Here is a 26,316-nt window from a genome sequence, read left to right on the forward strand (position 1 = left end):
GATGCAATGTAGTGTCCGCCTTCGAAACTTTAGAGTGACGGGTATCTTTCTTAGTGGTTAGATTGATGATGTGCGTGATGTTGAATACAAAAATTACGATTCCTTGTTAGTAAGCGAGGGTCAAATAATATAAATAAGCGATAACGCTTTTTAGCAATAGGTCTGGATTATATTGTTGTGAATTATTAAAAGAAACAAGAGCTCTTGATGCCTTTGAGGCTAAAAATACTTATTTATATTACTTAGATCAGGGGTCGGCAACCTTTTAGCAGCCAAGGACCACATAGCAGTTAACGAAATTGACGCGGGCCGCACTTTGCTAATATTTATGACTTTATCAGGTATTGTCGTTTGTCAAAATTACATACAAAATAGCCAGGGAGGCTCACGGGCCGCAAGTGAGACGTTCGCGCGGGCCACATGCGGCCCGCGGGCCGCCTGTTGCCGAGCCCTGACTTAGATGATTATATTGTATGAAATAAAACTAGGCTAGACGAATGAAAGCAAAACTCATAGTCGTACACTCCGCTATAATTATTGTATTCAATATCGCGCCTTTGATGGTGTAAACCCTAGGTAAAACATCTAAAATCTACGTTGTTGTTAATCAGTGTTAAATCTTATCGTCACGTTTAAGAGTTACAGTGTTGTATAGATCGGTACGTTTCATTTGTAAATTCTGAGATTATTCTGTTATTATTGTAAAGTTTCTTTAATTAAATACAATTTTGAAATTTACATAATCGTTCATTGGGAAGTTTCATTTCATTACACACGTCACATTTAAAGATATAATCGCATGGTTGCTATTTCTCTGGTATATCAAAACTGACGCTGCCGCTGCTGGACTCGTAGCTAGGGCGCGCGTCACGCGCGTGGCTCCACATTTCGGCGCTGCGGAAGTAACGCTCCAAGTGCTCACGTTTCATTTTCAAATCCATAGGATTCGCTAACTTGTTAGTGGTATCGCTGAAGGCGCCTTCAGAATTGTTGGAACGGGACAAATTGCGCATTAATTCATAGTGCGAGAAGTTCATAGACATGAGAGAGGCGTTATCCATCCCCGGCGTGCTGCACGGGAAGTCTAAGGCATCCATGTCTACTGCGGTCACGGAGTGCCTGAGAGGTCCTGATTGAGAGTTATTCGGACCGCAATTGGGAACAGCCGTTCGTTTTTTGAAACTACACAGAGCCAAGTCTAAAGATTTCACAGCTTCATTGACGTTTAACATTCTTCGCGCATTTCGTCTGGATGGAGCGCCACTGGATTTGGCTCTAGAAGCCGATTTTTTATCGGTAGGTGGTTCGTCATTGTTTTCCATATTCCTTCTTTATATACTAGAAATTTTAATCACTTCACATCTCATTTTAGAAATAGGACTGAAAATTAATGTAAAAACATGAGCTTCTTACATTGTGTACCTAATGCGCTGTCAAAGTACTGCACTTCTGGCAGATGTCAAAACTTAAATTTACAAAAACACATCCATGGCCTACCAAGATGATGGTCATCTTTTAAAAAAACGTTTACAATAAAGCTGAGTAGCGACCTCTTACGGCGACAAACTATATCGCTTCGCAAAGGGATGTGGACCTACCCCACGCATCCTAACCTAACAATAAGTTACAGCTATTATTACCAGATGGCGCTTTTTATGGTTTGCAAGGTAGCACCATCTATTATTTTATCTATGCATTTTTTGCTGTGCACATGTCAGTTTTATTACAAGTTCAGTCAAATAAATAGGGTGTATTTGAAATTAAACATTATCGCTAGAGCAAAGAGTCCAACTTGTCTCCGATGGTCATAAAATGAGGGTTCCTTTTAGTGGTTACTAGATGGCACTACGGCTTAATACTTTAGCTGATTAGTTTGTATTTTTTTATTTAAAAAAACACACACACACACACATACACATTTTGTATTTTGTATTATACATTGTTTTTCCTAACTATCCTAAGTAATCAGCTTGAATTATCTTCGATGGTAAATATGCATCACAAAGTGCAGCAGATGTGGGTGCCAGGGCTTCTATTTCTGCTTTTACACCACTTGATAGCATTGTGTTTAGCTCGTTTTTTATTAGAGACCCTGAAAATAGGTCTAACATAATAACAAGTACATAACAGCAGGCTTTACCACGTGTGCACCGTGACAGTACCTCGTGTGCGAGATAGACTACCCTTCTTTTTATTATAAACTGTATTAATTAGACAGGGATCCGTCTGTTTCGCGCGCGAGATACTATCACAGCGCATTGAAGCCTAATAACGTATTAAGCTAAAATTAAAACATATTTACACTAAACTATGAATGTAAATCATATTTAAAATTATTTTAATACCAGAAGGAGTATCCAAGTAAGGTCTTTTCAACAACGACGCTAATTTGCGTTTGTCAAGTTCGGAAAGGTCAAGCCGGGCTTCCTTCGAGGCCAGAGTCATGACATCCTGATGGCGAGCCCCGAGCAGCGAAAGCGAACTGCAGGCCAGAGAAGACGACAGATGAGATTGAGCCTGAAGCAGAAACAACAATAAAAAAACCGGCCAAGTGCGAGTCGGACTCGCGCACGAAGGGTTCCGTACCATTACGGAAAAAACAGCAAAAAACCACGTTTGTTGTATGGGAGCCCCATTTAAATATTTATATTATTCTGTTTTTAGTATTTGTTGTTATAGCGACAACAGAAATACATCATCTGTGAAAATTTATACGCTACGCTATACAATACGCTATACGCTATATATAACAACAAATACTAAAAACAGAATAAAATGTGGTATTTCCTATAAAAAGGGACCTTATTGTCAATGGCGCTTACGCCATTATAAACGATGCTCCGATATAACTAAGATATATTACGCGAAACTCTGCGTAGGTGGTGCCAGTAACACAATCTGAGGGTCTATCGCGAAACAAAAATATCGAAATTTCGTTATCTAACATCACTCTTGCATATTCGAGCGATAAAGAGACAGATAGCGAAATTTCGGATTCGCGTTTCCCGGTAGGTCCTCTGTGAACAAACCGCCTTGATGCATCAATGTCACATTTTAATTTCTCTGATGTCAAATTTTAATTTCTCTGAAAACTTGTCAAAACCAGTTAAAGGTACAGTATGTATACGTTACTCTATATATGGTTTACTAAAAAGGCTAGTGCTGCACTCTGGTGGCAGATCATTGCAGTAATATCCCCTATTGTTAAACCATTTAGGGGACCTTATTTTACATTGGGCATTTTTTTTATTTTAATTCATGTATTTATTTAGGGACAGTGGGCATTTAATAGCGTAAGTCCCACTTGCAACATTCCACTATACCGGGATTAACCGGTTAAACCTGGAGTTACCATGGTTACCAGTACAATTTGACACTGGGTTAACAGTTTAACCGGTTAACCACGGGTTAGTGGGATGGGCCTAAGTATTAAAAGCCTGTAAAAAAATAATAATAAATAAAACTTTACATGGCTTAGCAATTGAAGACCGTGACCATTAGTTATTGTGGCAATTAGAACTATTATCTGAAGAATAAACTTAGGGTAAGCTATATACTTACTTTTATTTGCCTTCTTCCAACGATTGACTTCATCAGCAGCAGTGGAGACTCAATCAATCAATGGGTAATGTAGTAGGTAATTATGGTGGAAAATAAAGAGTGGTATATAATACTTAAATTTAACCAGAGCTGTTGTATTTGTGGGATGGGGAGATCTCGAAGGGCTACGCACAGGCAAGTAAATGCGTGTATCTATTTCCATGGTCATATTATATTTTAGGAGTTTGAACGCTACATAAGCTAAGCGGTTGCGGTAAGGCTACATTTTTGTTGGACAAATATTTACCAGGGAACCGTATTTATAGGTAAGGAAAATCTCGAAGCCGTGAGGGTCTGCGTCCACCAGAGCCAAGGCCGGCAGTCTCAGCTCTGAACATAAGCGGCACAGGAGCTGCCGAGTGCAGACGTCCGGGTAACCTTTGCCCTGTAGGAAGGAAGTTTTAAAGCGGCAAATAATGACATATAGTGACTTATTCTGTGATATAGTCATACTTGTTATGAACAAAATGCTGCACTTCATGATAAAAGCAAGCCGCTTTGCGCAGTGATAGTAGGGACCAAACTGAGCGATTTGACCCGCAGCAGCGGCAGTTTCACCCCTTAGGAACAGAGATGGCTCCACTTCTTTAAAAAATATTTCAAAAAATTCTACAAGCTAAACCAATGAACCGATTTAAATGTTTAATATCTCAAATGAAAGCTCATTATATACATTACTTTCAAAAAAATACTCAAAAAATTTATACTGAATAAGTTTGACAAAAAAGGCATCTTTAATTTTTATTTTTTACTCGATTGATAGTTTTTACTTGATTTCTCAAAAAATTTATGGAACATGAATAGTTTAATGCATTTATATATTACTGAATAAATAACAAGTATTATAAAAAAAACCGACACCGATACCTCTCATACTTCACGAAATATGGAAGTTTGAATGTGAGTGTAAATTTCTTCAAAATATATTTCAAAAAATTCTACAAGCTAAACTACCTATATTTATATGAATTTCATGTTATCAATTTTTGTTTTGTACAATAAAGTGATTTACTACTACTACTATTTGACCGATTTCAATGTTTAATATCCCAAATAAAAGCTCATTATATACATTAATAAGAAATTTACACTCACATTCAAACTTTCATATTTCGTGAAGTATGAGATTTATCGGTGTCGGGTTTTTTGTATAATACTTGTTATTTATTCAGTAATATATACATGTAATAAAATATTCATGTTCCATACATTTTTTTTGAGAAATCAAGTAAAAACTATCAATCGAGTAAAAAAAAAACTTAAGATGCCCTTTTTTGTCATAAGTATATATATTTTTTGAGTATTTTTTTTTAAGTAATGTATATAATGAGCTTCATTTGAGATATTAAACATATGGGTTCATTGGTTTAGCTTGTAGAATTTTTTGAAATATTTTTTAAAGAAGTGGCGCCATCTCTGTTCCTAAGGGGTGAAACTTGCGCTGCTGCAGGTCAAATCACTCAGTTTGGTCCCTTCTAGCACTGTGCAAAGCGGCTTGCTTTTATCATGAAGTGCAGCATCCGGGCAAAAAATGGCCATAACAAGTATGACTTATATTATTGACCTATAAACATTTTAGGTACAGTCAGCAGCATAAGTTGCTAAGCGGGCCAGGTGTTCAAAATGATATTGACGCGACTTTATTGTTAAGAGAATAAGGGCGTGTCAAGATAATTTTGAACATCTCGCCCGCTTAGCAACTTCTGCTGATAACTGTATGTCAAATTATTTTAGTAGTCTATTTCTAGTGGATATGTTTGAATTGAAACTAATGAATGAGCAGATTTCTGGTTTGATTCGTGTTTGGGTCATACACAAATTTAGGTTTGAAAATAATTTGCCTTTTTTATTTATTTCCTGAAAAGATTGAGATTACCAATCTAAACTACTTTCGAGTGGTTATGGCCGTTATAAATTACTCTCTATTTTCTTTGCAACTAGTTAGTTACTTTGTGTACAGTTGTACACAAAGTACCTACAGTCAGCATCAAAAGTAGAGGAACAGACTACGCGGAAAAAGTATCTACCATTCGCAAACAGCTTTTGAAAATAATCTCTCTATATAGAACAATTAGACTGTAAAGGCAGGATTCCAGCAGTGTGCGGCACTGTGCGGCACAAGCATATTATTATTCAATACAAAAATGCACACTGGTGGAGTTCCACCTTTACAAGATACTTTTGAACACGAACTAAGTATAGAGATTTATCTCTATTTGGAGGTAACATATCTCAACTTCGAATGCCGGTTTGCCTGATGTTTTATTTGCCGAATCTTCATTTGACCGAACGCATGTTTCAGAAACCGTAAAATTTTTCAAACTTTTAAAAAAGGTATCCTGTAGAAGCCATTGGTTAGGTTAAGTTAGATTGGTAAACCTTTTAAAAATTCAACGGTTTGCAGAAAGAACGCGTTCGGTCAAATGAAAATTCGGCAAATGAAACATCGGGCAAACATATTTCGAAGTTGAAATAGGTAACCCTATTTGAATAATGTATCCGGGGTTTTTCCTTCCGCTACTATTGATGTTGTCTGTACATCCGGCGCGTCCTGCCTAGAATGTAGGGTATTTAGTGTAGGTTTAAAATTCCAAACTCACTGTCATGATAATAACAGGCCCCAATCTAACTAAGGCACCTTCATCTAACAACTTCTGAAACACTGCATCCTTCTCTACCACCAGTATGTATTTCGCAGATGATGTAAATTTCTTTATTCCAATGATATCTTGCATAATTAGGGTTCCTAGAAATGTCATGAATTTTTGAAAAATAGGTAAATATTCCTTTTTAAAAATGTTTAGTAGATAGATTCGATTTGATGTAATGTTATTTTTCCTAAGAAGTTTTATTTACATTACACACATAGGCGTGAACAACGCAAGGCAACGCTCATGTAACACCCCTGGAATTGCAGGCGTCCATAGGCTACGGTGACCGCTTACCATCAGGATGCCTGCCCAATGCTTGTTTGCCACCGTCGTGGTATTAAATGTATATAATATTAAATTAAACTGATCAATTACCATTAGAACCCATACATTCGACCACACTTCCATCCCTGGTATGTATCGTCAGAGGCCCGGCGATGAGTCCTTTGGAAGTAGCCACAATGCCCAGATACCACGGCGGACACTCCAACAGGCAGCACACGTCTCGGACTGCCACGTCCAGGTTGGCTTGGTTACGCAGTCTACATACATTTTGGTAAAATAGTTCCCTGTGCGAATAAAAAGAATTAACAATCGAAGTATCCAAAACGAACTAAAAACTAATAAATCGATGATTTAACACAAGGGTCTTGAAATTACAACCTGCGGGACAGGTCCGGCCCGTGAGCTGTACCAATCCCCTGCGTCAAGAAAGCGGGAGAGATGAAGGCCTGAGGGCCTAGCCAATATGACAGTCGCGACTGTAATATTGGCTAGACGACTAGTCGTATGTATGGGAACGAAATGTCACGGGACTACACGTGACATATCTGTCATCCCGATACATTTCTAGGGTTCCGTACCCAAAGGGTAAAAACGGGACCGTATTACTAAGACTCCGCTGTCCGTCTGTCCGTCTGTCTGTCTGTCACCAGGCTGTATCTCATGAACTTGAAATTTTCACAGATGATGTATTTCAGTTGCCGCTATAACAAGTTAACAACAAATACTAAAAAGTACGGAGCCCTCGGTGCGTGAGTCCGCTCACGCACCGAGGGCTCCGTAATTTTACGAGTCGGAACTCGCACTTGGCCGGTTTTTTTGTTATCGTTTGGCGTTTGTTGTTGTCATCTTTTGGCAGGCAACGCAACAGCAACAGCTTAAAATGGCCCTTTCGTTCCTAAAACAAAGGTGCCTACCCACATTGCATTTGTGGCCCTTTGGTCAAAAAGTATAGACACTCGTGGTTTACATCGTCATCTACTACAATGAAAATGGTGAAATGGAAGAGGTAGGTACATCTCTGTTTGGATTATAGGTATTTAGTTTTGTGTGAAACCCTTAAAAAACTGAAATGAGGTAGGTAGTACGTTTTTAGGGTTCCGTAGCAAAATGGCAAAAAACGGAACTTGTTGAAACTTGGTAAGTAGATGTATTTTGTGAACCGCATCTCACTCATTTGAAATCTTAATTTTCACACAAAATTAGAAAAAAAAACTATAAATTTTGGAGGTTCCCCATACTTAGAACTGACTCAATTTTTTTTTTCATCAAACGCATACGTGTGGGGTATCTATGGATAGGTCTTTAAAAATAATATTTAGGTTTCTAATATCATTTTTTTCTAAACTGAATGGTTTGCGCGAGAGACTTCCAAAGTGGTAAAATGTGTGTGTGTGTGTGTGTGTGTGTCCCCTGTAACTTCTATAATAAGAGAATGATAAAACTAAAAAATATGATGTTAATTACCATGCAAACTTCCACCGAAAATTGGTTTGAACGAGATCTAGTAAGTAGTTTTTTTTTAATACGTCATAAATCGTAAACCGCAATTTACCTTTCACTCACGTTTCACATAAAAAATACATTGTTTAAATTGTGTAATGTACGGAACCCTCGGTGTGCGAGTCCGACTCGCACTTGGCCGGTTTTTTTATTTATTTGCGATTTATCATAAATATTAACTTTGCTAAGGACTAAGGTAATGTGATTCAAAAAAAAAACAGAAACACGATGGAGAACTATAAAATGTCTGAAGAGCGAAATTTGACCCCGACTCCCCTTAAATACCAAAACGGATAGACCGTGTCCATATAATTCAAGTTGCAGTGTATATACAGTCTGTATATTTTAATTCTTTACCACGTATTAAACGAATGCTTGGAAAAAGAAATTTATTATAAAATATTGGTGAATTGTGAACGTATGTATATTAGGTACTAACCTTCTAGTTACTATAAGATTTTTGGAAAGTAATTCGTGAACCTTCGTAAGCACAAACACTATTCTATTAAATCTGTTTTTATCTTCGGTGCTTGAATAGAGCAGCGTCGTCTTTTTGGCTTCAGCAAAATTTTTCAAAGTAACGCTGTTATAACGAAAAAGCAGCTTAAACACTAAATAGGTATCAGGTTATTTTAGGTTAAAAATATCAGTTCAACTTAGGTATTTAATAAAATCATAGCTACCGATCAAGTTCATAAATGCAATTTCCCCACAACCGTTGGTTTCTGATGACAAGCTTAGGAGTTTCTCTACTCTCAGCTGTTTTATTGATCTCTCCTAGAATGTCCTCTACTTTCTTTATAATTGCTTTTTTAGTTCGATTAGTTTCATCAACCATTATAATTATTGGCTTTTCAACACCTAAGTAATAACAGTAAATATTAAAAAATATCCTTTTGAAGAGAGTTTCATTAAAAAAACACTGGCTAGGTATACTTACGAACTATGTCATTCGTTGACTGAGACAACAATTGTTGCACCTCGCTAAATTTATGTTTCTTTTCAGGTAACAGCAATCCACCATCTTTCTGATTAATTGCAGATAAATGTTTACTGCTAAACAATTTATCTATAGCTGCAACTAGTTTCGGATCTTGTCTAAATATTGTTACCGGACCCAACAATAAATCTTTCGTCTGCATCAACAAATCCTTATTCATGAGCTCCATTATGCTAAAAAAACACGAGATGTTTTTATTCTCATTTAAGGGTCTTCAAAGCAAATAATTGACAAACAAATCCAATATAGAGTCTATTAAAACAAACTACCGGTAAAAGTGACGATGATCCCTACCTACCTAGAGGCGAGATGTTTATCAACCGCAAACAATAACAGCGTCACAAAACCGAGCTCGTAAAAGGGCCACGAGACAATAGGCTCGCTCCACGAGTGCTTTACTGCGAAGCCGGGCCAACAGGCGAACGGAGCGAAATCATCGTCGGTGGCGCATCCGACTTGCTTCCACTGAAAAAATGACACAATAGATTTAATCGAGAGATAGTGCAAGCAGGCGTCTCGAGGAGCAGATGACACGGCGTGACGACCTCACAAAGGGCGTGAAATGACGTCATAATAGCCTCGAATTATCGCCCCCTCTTGTCTCAAGCAAATATTTAACATCAGCCCCGTTTTTGTCCTGCTTCTTCGGCAGATCATAAATAATAGAGCTCCAGCAGACAAATGATGCGCACCGTTACCACAGCCTTTGTTGTGTGTGACATATTGCAAGGAGGTGATGTTTACGTCTTATTATGGACGCTGAGATAAATTATGGCAGCGCCGGAATTCTTGGTAAACCGCAGTGCTAAGTGTTAGACGGATTTGGAAAGCATTTTAAATGTTTTTAGGGTTGAAGGTGGTAAACACATATATGCACGAGTATGCACTCGTTTATCTAAACCCACATAATAGGAATACTAAGTATTTCCCGGGACTACTGGGAAGTTCTCGAATAGCTCTATATTTAAGTTTTTAATAAAGAAAAAATTATGTATTTTAGGAATGACGCCTTTAGGATGATAGATTTATTAGATGCAGCTTCCTAATTAAACATATATTATAATCAGAAAATAGTTGCAAATAATTACAAATGAAAGCGTAAGGTGTGAGAAAGTAACAATCGAAAGGATTTCACTACCGACGGCGCCCCGAGGCGCTCGATAGCATCAGCGGGTGACAGCCCGCACAAATACCATACAAATTGCTCGATGGCTCCTCAAATTGATTGTCGCAATTATTCGAACCCTTTCGAGTCCGCGGCCGCGGGGAGGTGAGAACGCACTTATCTATCGACTCGATCGAAACTCTTTGACTTTAGTGTGAACTTGCTGCTGGGACTTGGGAGGTCGCCGCGGGAATGCTCTGCGCCATTATTTTTTGTCACGATCTTTGCACCGATATCGACGTGATAAGACTGCCGTTCTCTTATTATGATTAACGGTTTGCTTGTCGCATAAAGTTTTTAACGACTTTTTTACAAGTAAAAATAAATTTAAAATTACGTCAGCTTTTTAGGAGTTGAGGGCAATTTGATGACGATACAGCACCTGATTTGACACCTGGTTTGTAAAATAAATAACAGCTTAGGGTTATTGAGCACGGTAACCTAATAAGGAGGAAGCCAAGAATGATTTATTTTCTATTAAAACAATAAAGTGAGCTAAAAACATAATGACCTAAACTAAAAAACTTACAAATAAAAAATCTGACCTAGGTCTCGGTCGTGTGGTAGGGTGCCCAAAAGGCTGGCCGCATTTCCGCGCTGTATAGCTATGCTGATGCGCTGCGCGAAATAGTGACCAGCCCTCTGGTCACCGGAAGCCTCAATAAGACGCGCCGATATCTCCTTGTGGAGTCGGCGCGCACTTGGCCCCCACGGCCCCAGGGTTTCAACCCCAAACGCCGCAAACAAGTAGCTACTGCCAAGGGCAGCATACTTGCGACGTTTGAGGTTTTCGGCTGAAGATGCAGCCGCACCAGCATCAACTTTGGTGCCCGGAATGTGGGACGGCGCCAGGGTGTCTACACAAATAGCATCCCAGACAAGGGGCCGACCCATACTCCAAGGCACCAAAGTCATTCCGTCGGGCCTCTTGCCGTCGTCCCTGGTCAGACCATTGGGCTCGAGGACTGCCGGCACCTTGGCACTAACAAGGGCCCTTCGGATGACATCGTTGATGCTGGCATGCCGAGGGATTCTCCCAGCACTTCGACTGCATGAGAGGCCATGGTGACCGAGACCATCCACCGTGACTCCACATTGGCAACGGTGAGGTACATTGGTTGGTGCCCCTATTCTTAAAGATATGGCTAGACGGAAGGTGGTATTGTCCAGCAAAGTGCCTATGATTGTGGAGGGGAGTGCCTGCAACCATAGACCCGACTCCCATTCCGCGGTGGCAATGAGACGAGCCCGATCTGTTGCGTTTAATGCCGTGTTTAAGAGCGCCGTCTTTGTTAGACGACACAGCGGCTCATCCCACTGTCTCTGTGAACACGGGTTGGCAGGCGGGTCCGTGTTGGGGCATGTTACAGACCATACATTCTTGGCTTCAGTAGAGTGCGCAGCCTCCAGGACCCCAACGGATGGGGCTAAAATTTTCCCAATGAGGCTTTGAGCGCCGTGTACCGAAGCCAAGAATGCGGGTAGCGCCACGCTAGAAATTTTGCGGATGCCCAGGCCGCCTAACCTAATGGGTAGGCTAGCCTGGGACCATGTTCTTTCACCAAAAGATATGTTAAAAATGGATGTGAGCGTTTCCAAAACTAAATCGTCCAAATTTGAAATCAAAGTAGGGTGTTTCCAAAAGTGTGATCCGCGAAGAATGTATGTAAATTTTGGCACAAAAAGACAATGCTTAATGATGCAATACGCCGAATGTATGTTAATTTTTAGCAAACGATGTGAATTATAGCCAAGAATTATATCAGGCACTGGATGAAAATTAAAAACCACACCCGAAAAATAGTTCTTTAAGAGCAGTGGGTACCTTTTTAACCATAACTTAAAATTCAACCATCAGCTGTAAGCTACATTATATATGCTGCCAAAATGTTTCCCCTCATCCCGTTTCATTATAAAGGAGCATTTTTGGCTACAACAACTTCCCACAAAGTTCAGGCTCTCCAGTGGTCAGTGGACCGCATTAAACGCAACAGTTATGAAAATAGGAAATAACACAGTAGCTGCACCGCGCGCTACCAATTTATACAGTAACTATTAGAGAAATTATTTTATTGTATAACCTGCGCCAATGAAAATAAGGTATAGAGTCGAATGTGAGTTCAAATATAGTTAATACTGCAAATATGCTTGGCGCGGCAGCACGCAAGCCCGGCAATCCACGGGGTGCCGGTCTACAATGGACCACCATCGCGCTATCTCGATGGACGATACGTTCTGCCTAATTGACTGCTCAAAAGTTATTATAATACTTACTTTGTTATTGAATTCGGATTTTTGTATTAAAATTCAATGATTAGGAGCTACTTTATTGTATCAGCTGTTAACATCTACGATGTTATCGATATTGGCTGTACTGAAAGCCAGTATAGGTATGTATAATATGTATAGGTATTAGTAGCTTTAAAAGTAATAAGAATAATAAGCCCCACGGACGAACTGCATCTCAGCTGCATACCTATACTATGGAAATTGCGTGCAATTGGTACGCTGTTCAAATACAAGTTGCAGCTTTCAATCAAAACGCAATAAATAAGTTAATATTTATTTCTTAGCACTAACTAGCACACAATCGGTGCCTATAAACATTTGAAATTTCAATTTTAGATTTCTCTTTAATACTTCAGATATTTGTAAGAACCTATTTATTTAGAACATGAACGTTCCAATTTAATGTCATAACAACCACCAATTAACAAACAATTATCAGAATTCCAAACAATATCCATATCAATCCATAAACGTTCTCATAATGCTATTCCTTTAAGCACTTAAATAGTTATTAAAATGAACCCACATTCCCACACGAGTGGCGAAATTGCAACAGTTTTCTCACAAGGAGAGGCTACTCAAGGCTTTGTGTGTGGAACAATGTGAACAAACCAAGTTAGGATCTAAGTATGATTGTATGACGACTGAAGAGCGAGCTACGGGCCACTCGTTGGTTCATTATTCGGTTTCCTTAATGGGATATGATCGGGTTTTGAGTTTTTATATTGAGACCGATTGTAAGAGACGCAACTCGATTACTAATGTAATGCCTGAGTTTTTTATGACTAATATGATGCATAATTGAATGTCTCAACCCGATATCTGATAAATACTTACGGATTACGAGTTCATTGCGTAAGTATGTTGCACTTTTAAAAGCGTTGCTAATTTTTTGATAATTAAGTATGTTCCTTATGTTACTGACATTGTACAATATAGAATATTTGAAATAATTTTAATAACACTACCAATATAGATTATGATAGTTTACCCTAACCCACGATGTATCCCTAGTTATTAACACTTTAGTTCCAAGCACGGCATTGAAGTGGCGCCCCATCGCGGCCCAATATTGTCGCTCTCAGCCCGTTCCCACCCCTCTCATGCAATCCCTGCAACATTTACATGCTAACAAAGCGACTGTCATACATTAAACACCATAATTATACTATCCACTAGATTTATAGCGCAAAAACAATGACTCTCAAGTGCCTTTTCAACCCTTTTTGTTTCGCACAAAAGTAAGCGGCGAAACGCGCTGCTCATTTAAAGGGTAATTAATATAAAAGTTCTCATAATCCGAAGCAATTAAAAATGTTTTGATTCAAACAAAAAACACTAATAAATTATGTGACCTTTTATTTATTTCAGAATTTGTTTTTGTTTGGATTAGGCCGAATAAAATGCCAGATTTTTTATAATGAAATATATTTTTAGCGATAGTACAGTCTTAACTGCGGTTTCACACAATTACATACAATCACCTATTCGAACAAATATTGCAACAGGGTGCTAAATATTGTGCTTGGCTAGCAGGTAGCGGGGCACCCATAAATCTCAATTCTCACCGGCTAGTCTTAAGGTAAAAATATGAGCGTCGGCTTGCCTATTATATTTTTCTGTATTAGATATCCAGTTTTAGTGGCTATCACCATGTTCATAATGATAATGTTACCAGTCCTATCACGACCAACAGGTGCGATCGCAAGCGCCGCACAAACAAGGCGAGATTATTCCAAGCCTTATAAATAAACAGCCTGAATAAATAAATCCTACTATACTTAGTATTTACCGGTTTTATCTACTAAGTACTAATATAAATGCAAATAGGTAACAAGCTTTTTTACCCGACTGCGAGATGGGTTAAGATTTTAGCAGTTTTTGTAAGTGTAGTTTTTTAAGTTTGATGTTTGCGTCGTGTTTTTTCACGGTACCTAGCGTCAAAATTACGGGGCTTATTTCGTTATTTGTGATTTGGCGCAATTGTTCATAACATAGGTATATTTTAACCGACTTTGAATAATGAGGTTTTTTTACCAAGAAAACCTGCATCGGATTTCAAGTATATCAAATGTTTTGTTTGTTGTGTATATTTAAATTGTACAGGGTGAAATTCTATAAGTACATGATACAAAATTTTAGACTCTAGCCTAGCTTAGCTGACGCTAGACTAGGTATATATTGGATCAACTCAATTGTTTAAAGTAGTCTAAAGTCTTATCTAATAGTTCATATTGTTCTAACAAAAACATTTAGGTACCACAAACACAAAGTAAAGACACCCTAGAGTCAATAGACACTTCACAAGCTTTATCAATAATACTCTAATTTGCATCTAGCCTAGCATCTAGTAGATATTTTCTGATATCTCTTTGATCAGAAGTCTAAATCTCATAAAAAATATCACATATACACAAGAAAAAAAGTTCAAAATTTGCCAGTGAAGTTTGAACCTACTGTCCGCGCGCCAATTCCGTGCATTCGGAGGTCGAGGAAGTGGGAGGGTGTGCGCCGCGCCCGTACGTACAAAATGACACTATAATTCTGTTTTTTTATTCCGTAGACTATGGATGGTATAGAAAGGATCGCAATCTCTTATGGCAGAATTGTTGTAAAAGTGACCGCGTTAAGCTTTAAATAATAGTTCCTAATCTCTCCGGTGGCGCTAGTTAGGCTCTGGGACATGAGTATAACATGAACCATATTTTTATTTATTATTATTATTTAAGCTTTGTTTCTCGCACATCTATTATAAAATTGACTTTTCTTTTGTTATGTTTTTATGATGTGTGATCCCTTGAGGGTAAAAGCCTCCTCCATTTTTTTCCATTTCTCTTTGTCTGTAGCATTGTTCTCCCAAGTATTTCCTGCAATTGCTATGATGTCATCGACCCATCTTTTTCTTTGTTTTCCTGAGTTACGTTTGCCCAGTGGGCCTTTCCATTTGGTTGTTTGTATGGTCCATCTCTTGTCCTTGTATCTAGCCAAATGTCCAGCCCATCTCCATTTTTGTCTTAAACTAAACTGTAGTGCGTCTGTCAGTTTTGTTCTCATCCGGATATCTATGTTTTTTACTTTGTTTATTCTTCTTAGTTTCAATAGGCTTCTTTCCATTGCATGTTGGCATGATAAAATTTTTACTTTAACTTTCTCAGTGAAGACCCATGTCTGGCATCCGTAGGTTAAACTGGGGAGAATGCAGGAATCCATAACTATTTTCTTTATTTTTAAACTATAGTTTCCTTTTAGGATTTCTTTATGTGACCAGTATTTTCTCCAAGCTATGTTTATCCTTCTTTCCACCTCGTTTATGTTGCTATTGGGGTCAAAGGAAATCATTTTACCTAGGTATACATAGTTATCGTACCACGTATTCTATTTGTTTTCCTTCTACAGTTATACTTTTTTTGTGACTGTTCGTCATAACTTTGGTTTTAGACGCGTTCATGTGTAGGCCCACTTTTTGGCTCTCTGAATTTAGCCTCTTTAACATTGTCTCCAGGCCTTTGGCAGTGTCACTGAATAAAACTATATCATCCGCAAACCTCAAATGTGTTAGTTTTTTATTTGATATCCATATGCCTTCCTTTTCCCATTGAAGTTTTTGAAAGATTTCTTCCAACACCGCTATAAAAAGTTTTGGAGAGAGGGGGTCTCCTTGTCTCACACCTTTTCCGACTTTGAATTTCTCTCCTAGCCTTTCCAGTCTCACCCTGCTGACGCTGTTGGAGTAGATGTTCTTTATGATGTTGATGTCAACATCAACATGAACCATATAAGGCAACAAATAACCCGACCAAATTACGTAGGTTGTTTTTGGTAGTATTTCGGTGTATGGTGGCGCCGCCTAATTACTGTTTTTCGATGGACACTTTTCATACATAGAGATTTGGCTCCTTTATACAGTCTCCATGCCGTAGACTAAAATGACATTTCATGTGGTACTAAGAAATGTCATGCCTTACACATGAAACGTCATTTTAGTCTACGGGATAAAAAAAAACAGACCTTACTCTGTCATGATGCCCAACATTCCTCAGCCGTGCACGGAATTCGCGCGCGGACAGTATATGTAGGAAAATAGTTGTTTTTATTTGTTTTAAAATTAAACGTTTCGTTCAATTTTAATACCTAGAACTTAATAAGTAAGTACTATAGGTAGGAACGTGAGCCTTAGGAGGCTAGCAAGTCAATTTTGTCAGTAGAAAAAGTGGTAGAAAAAGGGTGCAAATTTGAATAATGTAGGCGCGAACGGCACGAAGCGTCGAACATCCACACAAATTTTGATTTTTTCCACTTTTTCCACTAGGTGTGCCAGATTATAATAATTACTGTTTTCGAGTGACATCTTACTAAATACGGAAAACTCACGAAAAACATTTTGAAAACGATCATATTGCAATAAATATGTCTATCCTATATTTCCAAAAAAATGTTTACATACCTAAATTACCCAAACATATTTAGATGAGTCAAACCGCAGTCATCAAATACATAAATATGAAACCTTTAAATAACAAATTTTCTCTTATTCCTTTTTATCCAAAATACCTATTCGAAACCTACAGTTAGTAGATTCTCACTTGTGTCAGTATCAGTCACTACATTGCAACAACTACAATACAAATTTTTGAATAAAGAATGCGTTCGATATTTTTCTTCAAATTTTTGAAACGTGCCAGTTACTTTTTTTCTTGAGATATAGGTTTAAGTTTTAATACTATTTATATTATCTATGCTTATTCTAGGCTTCGTATATTTTTATATTACCATATTTGTCATTCCTGATATTATGTACTAAAACCGATACAACCTCATGTTTATAAAAATATATATTTCTCTTAGGCAACTGTATATAAAATTAGGTACCAGTAGGTATTCAACTTGTTTTCAATAATTAGTCTTTGCACAGGTGGCATTTTTACCCGACTGCAGCGAAGTTAAAAAAAGGACGGTTATTATTAAACATGAATTGACAAAATAGTCAAAATAAAATCCACTGATGGTTTGTTTTAAATTCACCTTCCAAAACGCACGTGTGCTACTGGCAGTGTCCCCATGCCCCAACTAGATCTCAATCTTGCGGGACGAGATCAGCGCACAGCTGTCATGGCCGTGCCACGCGACTTTTTTTTTTATCGGACAAATTGATGTAAAAACTCTTTTGTTTTGGTCAGAGGTTGACAAGGTGTTTGTTTTTTTGGGCTAATAGATATAGGAAGCTATAAATTATAATTTGTAAGCTACCAAATACGTCTCAAATAACTTTTTATGCAAAAATAGAAAATACATTAAAATGCATACTTAGTTGAATCAATGCAACAATTTTATTTAATTTTAACTATCTATGGAAATAAGATAAAATGTCGGAAAACGTCGGAATCAGAGGTTTTGATATCGAGAAAAGCTAGAGCGCGATTCTGATACATATAACAACTTGTTACTGTTTTGATCGTATTTTAATACAACTTTAAAGATCGCTCACGCATGCATGCCAAATGAAGAAAATATCGTACCTGAGATGCACGCTAATCACCAACACGATCGTCAAGGTTGTATTATCTAAACCAGGGGTTTACAAAGTGGGGGGCGCGACCACATTTTAAGGGGGGCGCAGGGCCTCGGGAATTAAACTTGTTTGATTTTGAAAACTAGAACATTTACGTATGAAGGGTGGCGTGGGAATTTCATTTTAGGCAGCAGGGAGACGTGCCTAAAAAAGTTTGGGAACCCCTGATCTAAACCAGTTGAAAACATTAACAAGTTGTTAAATCTGATTCGAGCTGCTAGAGTCCGTGTAAACTTCTTCAGCGGCGCTATGCACTTTTTGTGATGGGGAAAAACTGTTAAACTCGCGACAGAACTCGCGACAGGTCACGTGACCGACAGATTGTAAATTCGTAAAGGATGACTCACGTTAGACCGGGGCGTGACCGGGCCGGAGCTTCCGGCGCGTTGTTTTCTATGGAAAGCATTACGTCATGACCGGGGCTCGGGAGTGCGACGGTGTGGGCACGGTACGGGCCCGGGCCGGTCATGCTATGTGCAAAGGCCTGACATCCCGGGGCCTCCTGACAAGCCATTGCTCTTGGGGTGGTATTCCACTTGTTGAAGATCTGTGTCCAATGTGCATTGCGTCTCATTCTCTCATTAAGCAAAATGTGAAACGCAAATACACGTTGGACCAAGATTGGACAGATGGAATACCACCCTTCGCAATATGCATGCCCGGGTGTGTCGGAATATATTTGCCAAAATAAAAAGGTTGCAAAACGTCATAAATTTGTTTCTTAAATATGATGGTTTAGCTAATTCGTTACCTGGTCGGTTTATGTTCATGACATCCCGGGGCCTCCTGACAAGCCAGAGACTCGATTCTTCTCTTGGGGTGGTATTCCACTGTTCAAGATCAGTGTCCAATGTGCATTGCGTCTCACTCTCTCATTAAGCAAAATGTGAAACGCAAATACACGTTTGACCAAGATTGGACAGATGGAATACCACCCTTCGCAATATGCATGCCCGGGTGTGTCGGAATATATTTGCCAAAATAAGAAGGTTGCAAAACGTCATAAATTTGTTTCTTAAATATGATGGTTTAGCTAATTCGTTACTTGGTCGGTTTATGTTACTTGGCGCAAAGAGAAGTTAATCAACAATGACTGTCAATCTCTTTAAAAAAGCACATTACCATAAATAAAGCTATTACACAATGCTATATATTGCCGGTTTTATGAAAAGCAATTAAAGATTAGTACATCTATTTTAGTCACACTGGCTCTACATTTTACTTCAGATAGTTGATAGCGCCAGACAGCCAGTTGCCTAAGAATTTTTTTGCCAATTTTAATAGTTCCGTTCATTTTTTGACTTAATTGCATTGAAATAAAAAATGTTCCCAAGAAGCAGAGTTTTAAGAAGTAAATAAAGACTGCCGTTTCAAACATATACCTAGTTGGAATATCATATTACAGACAATGAAATAAATTATATAATAAGTATACATGTCGTTACGTAAGATCTACGTAATAAATATTTAAAATAAGGGAAAATTCCTATTTAAAATACCTTACATTTACAACGAAAACTAATTCATAAATAATATATTACCTATAAATATTTTCCAAACAACGCTGTCATCTGTTAAGATTCATGCAGTCTTTTTTATTTACTTTTCCATGTTAGGTGTTGCTACATGAAAGCTAAGTCGCAACACGGGCGACTCGGATGTATACGTCAAAATTATATAGGTTAGATAATGTCTTGATTTATTTTGTGAAATATGGAGGTGTTGCTGAAATGTAATTTAGTCGGATTATATTAAATGAGATGCCTATTGATGTTACTGCTTGTAAAAATAATTCAATAATGAGCATGTAGGTTAATAGGGAATATTACACAAAACTTTGCGTAGCGAGCGTCACTAGCACAATAAAAAAATCGGTTTATAAAGAAATTTAGATTTTCGCGGTTCGCGGTAGGCCACTTGTAAACAGACCTGAGAAACAAACCGCCTTGATCATAGACATAGTATAATATACAAGTAGTTATAAACGCGCTACCGAGCGACCGGGGGTAAAAGAAAGAATATTCATATAAAATTTGGCAGCATAGGATTTTTTCTCTTTCACTCTTATAAATTCGGTATTTCGCCATCGCCTCCTATATATGATGCTACCCAGTCGGTGATAGGGACAAAGCATGGCACTATTTTCTCTTTCCTCTTATAGGAATCGCAATAGGACTTGATGTATAATGTCAGTGAAAACTTGTCAAAAAACTGTTTAAGGCCTAGTATGTATAAGTTACTTTAAGAGTTAGTTCTGCACTCTGGCGGCAGAACATTGCAGTAATACTTCCTATTAAAATGCCTGCCTGCAAAGAGTACAAACATCATATTATTTCATTGTATTACTCATAAAGGGATATTTATTGCTAACTGCGTGTATTGTACACCATAGCGTGTAAGTAACGTATACGTAAACAGTTTTTGACAAGGTAATTTGTTAACAGATGGCCTACCGCGAAACGCAATAATCGAAATTTTGTTATCTGCCTCTCTGTCGATCGAATATGCAAGAATGATATACAGGCAGACCGAAATTTCGATTGTCTTGTTACGCCGGTTACGCGGTAGGCCCTGTGATTGTGCTAGTGACTCCCTCTACCTATGCAGAGTTTTGCCTATTTTCTGTCTAAAATTACCCAAAGGCGCTAACTACTGAAATAATACAATAGTACTCTTCGTACATTTTATTGTTCTTATTTAATATTAATGACTAAGACGTGGAACGCGTAATTTCCTTAGGGGAGCCGCCAGACATCCAAAATAAAAATTTCATCTATGTGCCTCTCCTCCGCACAAATATATATAAGATCGATAGAGAGGCAAATAGATGAATAAATGAAGTGGTTCGCGGTTATAGCCCTGACTGTGAAGTATGAAACCTAAGGTGGTTCTGCTGTGGAGCATGAGTAGCATGACACGAATCCCCTAGCCTGATCCTCTAGGGATCCTGGTGAATTTGGGGCCAGAACCCTCAAGCCGTAAAGCTGCAGCGTTTACATTACGGCAAACATATATAATTGTTAAAGGTTTTCTTGTTGTTCAAACCGCGAGTTCTCAGTCCGGTCCGGGGCGAACTACTAGTTCAAACACACACTAGTACAAAGAATAAACATTTATTGAATATATCCTGCTTAGACGTGGCTGCTACGGTCTTCAGGATTTTATTTGCCATGTGATCATCGCTTTTCGGTTGCAACTTGATGCCATCGAGGAATGTCCATGGTACATATATGAAAAAAAAAATGTTTATTATACCATTCATTGTACCTATCACAATACCTAATACTACTAGAGGGCACCTGTAACATTATTTTGGCTATCTGGTTGTCTATATCAGCCATTCTCAAAGTGTGCTCCGCGGACCCCTAGGGCTCCGCAAAGCCTCTGTTGGGGCTCCGTGAGAATACTTGTAATAATAAGAAAAAAAAAACAGTTTTTCTATAGGTATATCTGGTCCATAGTGACGAACGAAAATTTTAATTTGGGGCTCAAATATATCCTGCTTAATCGGTTCAGTAGTTTCGGAGAAAATAGGCTGTGACAGACGGATAGACAGACAGACAGACGCACGAGTGATCCTATAAGGGTTCCGTTTTTTCCTTTTGAGGGAACGGAACCCTAAAAAATAACTTCTACTTAACATAGCGCTGTTTCTTTGTACATAATAATATTTAATGTATCTACCAATCCTATGATACGACCTCGGTTCATGGGCTCTGCTCGTTTGCCTCCTATAAAAACCGGCCAGGTGCGAACTATATGGGGACTATATTTGTATGGCGAACCGGTCATCTCCTTCCTTCTCAATAGCTTTATATATGCTTCGGCACATTATTATACTTATTTGTTATACACAATACACGCATTGTATATCTTACCTTAAACAGAGAGCCAGACGATGTTTGCTGGTTATTGGTTCCTGAAATCTAGTTATTTGTTTGACCAAACGGTGTTTAATCCTGTCGTGAATGGCTTCGAAAGAGCCTTGGGTCATATAAAAATAATCAAAAAATTTGTCGTCGTAGGTCCAAAGCTGCTTAAGGAGCCGCCCGCAGCAGCCTCTTCATCTGCCATTACGGCAGCAAGGGACAAAATTTTAATTTTATTCGGCCTTTCCATTTTTTCTCCTAGTTATCACTATCAGCAAACAATTATTTGTGACATTTGTCATAAACAGTCCGTTGCTCGGATATACAACTAGTGTCGGGTGGCCCTGACGCCCCGGCCCCGGAACGCCCCGGCGACGGTGGCGCTCCTGATAGCCCCTGTGTCGGATCGCTCCGGCCCGCCCCGGTCCGGTCACGCCCCGGTCTAACGTGAGTCATCCTTAAGACGGACACGTGACCTGATCGAAATTATGGATGGAATTTGATTTTTCTGAGAGATAAACTTTTTAATGTTAAATATTTGTAATAGTGTTAAATTTTTAATGTAATATAAATTGTTATGTTTGTGTACGATAGCGCAATAAATGAATATTGTATTACCTATACCACATTTGATAGTACTTTTATACTGATAATAAAAGCAATTTGTGCAAAATTATTCCCTAACCATTCCAAAATATCGAAAATGCACAACGTTAATATTCAAGTTTTCACTTCTGCCGGCACTCCCGGAGTGCAACCCGTTTTTTTTAAATCTGGCTTTTACTCTGCAATTTTGCACAGGGTGAATTTGCCAATGTGTTGACTTTCACACGTGAGGAGAATGTTCGGTATAGTTCTTTTGTATCGTTAATTGTTTACCGACTTGGTAGTCGTGGCAGTGACAATAAATGGGTAGAGTAGTTAGTAGTAGTGCTGCCTGTGCTTGAGTTGAGTATTAGGTACGACTGAAATTTACAAAACAAATTCTAATACAGTAGGTATTGATAAAAAAATTCTGCCCTGCTCGCTTCAGTCGGTTAGGATAGACAGTCAATTTAGTCACACAATAGACGGTATCATTTTGTTTAAACATCAATTGCGCACGTCGTCGGGAGGGCGGCATTCCCTCACAGTCCTCTCTTCGCGTCAGCTGCGACCTCACCCTCCCGAAGTTCTATTAACTTCAATTGAGCCAGACAAATTTACATGAATCGACGGGCCATGGAATCAGCGATGTACCTACAGTAAAGCAATTTCTAGAGCATGCCACCACATTACAATTTGATTTTTACTTATGTTATGTAATATCGATGAACTGTAGTTTTGGCGGCTTAGCCGCGGCGGCGGCTTTATGTACAGTCGAGGGCATAAATATATATACATTCCCAAAGTTTCACATATTTTTGAGCCATTTGTCTGGATCGATATTTTTGCCTTCGACTGTACATATATTTATATATTTACTTTGTACCTATCAAGTATTTTGCTTAAAAAATATGAATATGCAAACTTGTCATGTACGACTTGTCACGAACAATTTTATCACTCAAAATTATTAAAAAAAGAACCATGACATTGTTTTAATAAAAATTTATAAATTGATGTCATTAGTGTCATTACACAAGGTTAAATTTGGCCTGGTTATAGAATATCCGTACCTACTACCACGCAAAATACTTACGCAAATAAAAAGAAAACTAAGAATAAGCATTTGCACTACCATATTCAAGTTCCTCCTTGTCAAAACGCGTATGAAAAAAAGTGTGATTAACGCTCATTCCGGGGCCCGCGCGGTAGCCCCGTGCGCGCACCATATGGCCCTACGGTCGACTCAAATCGCTATTATATTGCTTTTAATTGATAACAATTTAAATATATTTGATGATTCACACTTACCAGCCTCATTATTATTCATCGAGCCATTATCTCTTGTTCGCGTTTCACCGCGCGATGCTATCTTAAGCACGAATGTGTTTTACCTTTTTGTTTTTAATGTCACGCCACTAATTTGAACTGATGATGGCACATTTTATGTTCCAATGTAGGTTTTTTTACGTTTATGTAATCCTTCAACCTTAAGTAAGAAATTGCTGCGTAATAAATAATAATTAAAGGTACTTTATCTGACTAGGTAGGGTAGGTACTTTACTGGCCACCGTAGTGAAGCCGTTTTAACAATGCCATTGATTTTGAGATGGAGTAGATATTGACAATTACTAATAGGCCAACCAAATTAGATTTTTTCGATGAATTAATTCCCAGCAAGCTAGAAATCGTTTTAATACCTTCATTTGGTCCTAAATACGTGTAATCCAAGTCTGCTCCGCCATATCAGGAGGTATGCATAAAGTTTTGCTCTATCATATTTTTGCTTGTAGATCGAAAACGGTACGTCCGACGGAAAATACCTAAGTTAAATGTGTAATCGATGGTGGGTTCCTTCTACATCGTGTGGTTTGGCAATCCAGGGAAAAAAAATCTCCTAAGGCTTCTAAAGTGTATGCTCACCTCCTGGGATGGAGCAAACTCGGATTACACAAACAATTTTTTTAACGATTTCTAGCTTGCTGGGAATTAATTCCTCAAAACGCAATTTGGCTTATAAGTAGATATCTACGACGTGAAGTGTTTATCTTAGAAATATGTCATTCAAGTCTAATAAAAATTGTAATCGAATTAAGTGGGCAACTTTTAAATGCGTACAACGGATTTTTGAATTCGTACTGGCATCCTATCCTAAAAAAATCTTTGAATGCAGTTTTTTTTTTTCAAGGATAAAAGAATGTTTCCTTTAAGCAAAATGAGCTAACTTAAGGTTTCGTTTCGAAGTACTTTCCTTCCAGGGCCCATTCATTATTTCCACACTGAGCGGCAGCTATTCTCTATAGGTACTTACACCGAGCATATCGCCAGATATATACCTGGAGTTACCTATAGCTAATAGTGTATTTTTTTTTACTGGGTATGGCATTTATTGTTTCGGCAATTAGACTTGAGGTTCTTTATTTATATAAGTAAAGAATAACATGTGTGATTTATGATTATATAGCCGAGAATATACATGCTAGTACTTTGAACAACTGTACGCCAGCTATTATGCACTTGCCAATAGACTGGAAGTCTTGTTTATACGTTAAATGGCCTACATAAAATAACTTCAGCGTGGCAGTTACTGTCCTATTTTACTGGCATATATTATGTATTTCTTGCAACCTAAATAAACCGTTTCGAATAAAGAATATGGGACTAGAATAAAATAGAGATGACTTCTAAGTAGGTAAGTAGAATAAAAAAATACATAAAGTGATTTTACTAAAGTAGTAAACACATGTTACACGTGGAGAAATTATGACACTGTAAACTGGCTCCATTTTACCGTCCCGTTTTATTATTCAATAAAAGTATTTTTCAACAAAGGCACATTGGATGCGGTTTGGGCATCGTAAATCAAGTGCAAAGACCCCGAGGACTAGTGCTTCTTTAACTGTCAAGGTCTCGTTGTGGCCTGTGGTCTTCCAATTGCATTTTATAAAAATAACGTCCAGAATCACTAATCCCACTCAATGTTTATTCCAAATTTCAACTTTAACAACATTACAAAAGGTCTTATTACTAATAACGAATATGCCATAAATACGAGGTACTTGAAGTTACCAGTCGGTGTAGCTCTCTTCGGGAGATGCTCGGGTGTTAGGTACCTATGTCGACAGTTGAAATTTCAACAATGGATGCGCCTTTGTATGTTCTCGGGATTTATTTTCGTGAGCTGTTTAGTGATTAATACCAATTACTAACTTATCGTTACAATTGATATTAGATATGTATCTATGTGATAAAAAAGTAATGGTACTTCTTAGCGAAATACCAGACTCCTACCGGATACTTCTAACACATTCAACGAATTGATTATGCTGCAAGGGTGCCCTGAAAACCAGCGCCATGGCTAAGTTAGTCATCGGCAAATGCTGAGTGGCATCCATTTTGGTGTTATAATGTATTATAATATGATGTGATATGATGTATTTGTAGGTTAAGTTTAATTTTGACACCTAATAAACTATTTCTATTCTATTCTACATAAAATATGAAGGCTTTGGTTACACTAACTGCACTAACATCATATAGGTACGTATATATATTAAAGAGTACCTAATAATGGGTAATTTGCATCCCTTGCTTATTTACCAACACAGCAGACGCGCTCCTCTTATCAATGCAGCAATTAAATTATGACTACTCTAAAATGCTAAAACAGTTTAAAAATAACAATAGTAGTCACTTTAATAAAGCGTCGCGTGTCGATGGGCCGATAAGCGGCAATTCACAGGCCATATTGCGGCTATGTCATTTACATAATTGTTACAATACGTGGCCACGGTGATAGGGTG

General features: G+C 38.1%; 2 protein-coding genes across 2 annotated transcripts; both read right to left on the minus strand.

Moving 5' to 3' along the window:
• Positions 1–685: 685 nt before the first annotated feature.
• LOC134741022 (uncharacterized) lies at positions 686–1,373 on the minus strand. The gene has a single exon (XM_063673751.1). The coding sequence runs from the start codon at positions 1,320–1,322 to the stop codon at positions 807–809; it is 516 nt and encodes a 171-aa protein (XP_063529821.1). The 5' UTR covers positions 1,323–1,373; the 3' UTR covers positions 686–806.
• A 568-nt stretch (positions 1,374–1,941) lies between these two features.
• LOC134741030 (meiotic recombination protein SPO11) lies at positions 1,942–9,909 on the minus strand. Its single transcript, XM_063673758.1, has 8 exons — positions 8,977–9,909; positions 8,720–8,897; positions 8,476–8,619; positions 6,627–6,820; positions 6,201–6,346; positions 3,848–3,985; positions 2,346–2,517; positions 1,942–2,092 (listed from the first exon to the last, which is right to left on the minus strand). The coding sequence occupies exons 1-8, from the start codon at positions 9,203–9,205 to the stop codon at positions 1,953–1,955; spliced, it is 1,341 nt and encodes a 446-aa protein (XP_063529828.1). The 5' UTR covers positions 9,206–9,909; the 3' UTR covers positions 1,942–1,952.
• Positions 9,910–26,316: the final 16,407 nt, after the last annotated feature.

Source organism: Cydia strobilella, chromosome 4 (genome assembly GCF_947568885.1).
Source record: "Cydia strobilella chromosome 4, ilCydStro3.1, whole genome shotgun sequence".
Taxonomy (NCBI): Eukaryota; Metazoa; Arthropoda; class Insecta; order Lepidoptera; family Tortricidae; genus Cydia; species Cydia strobilella.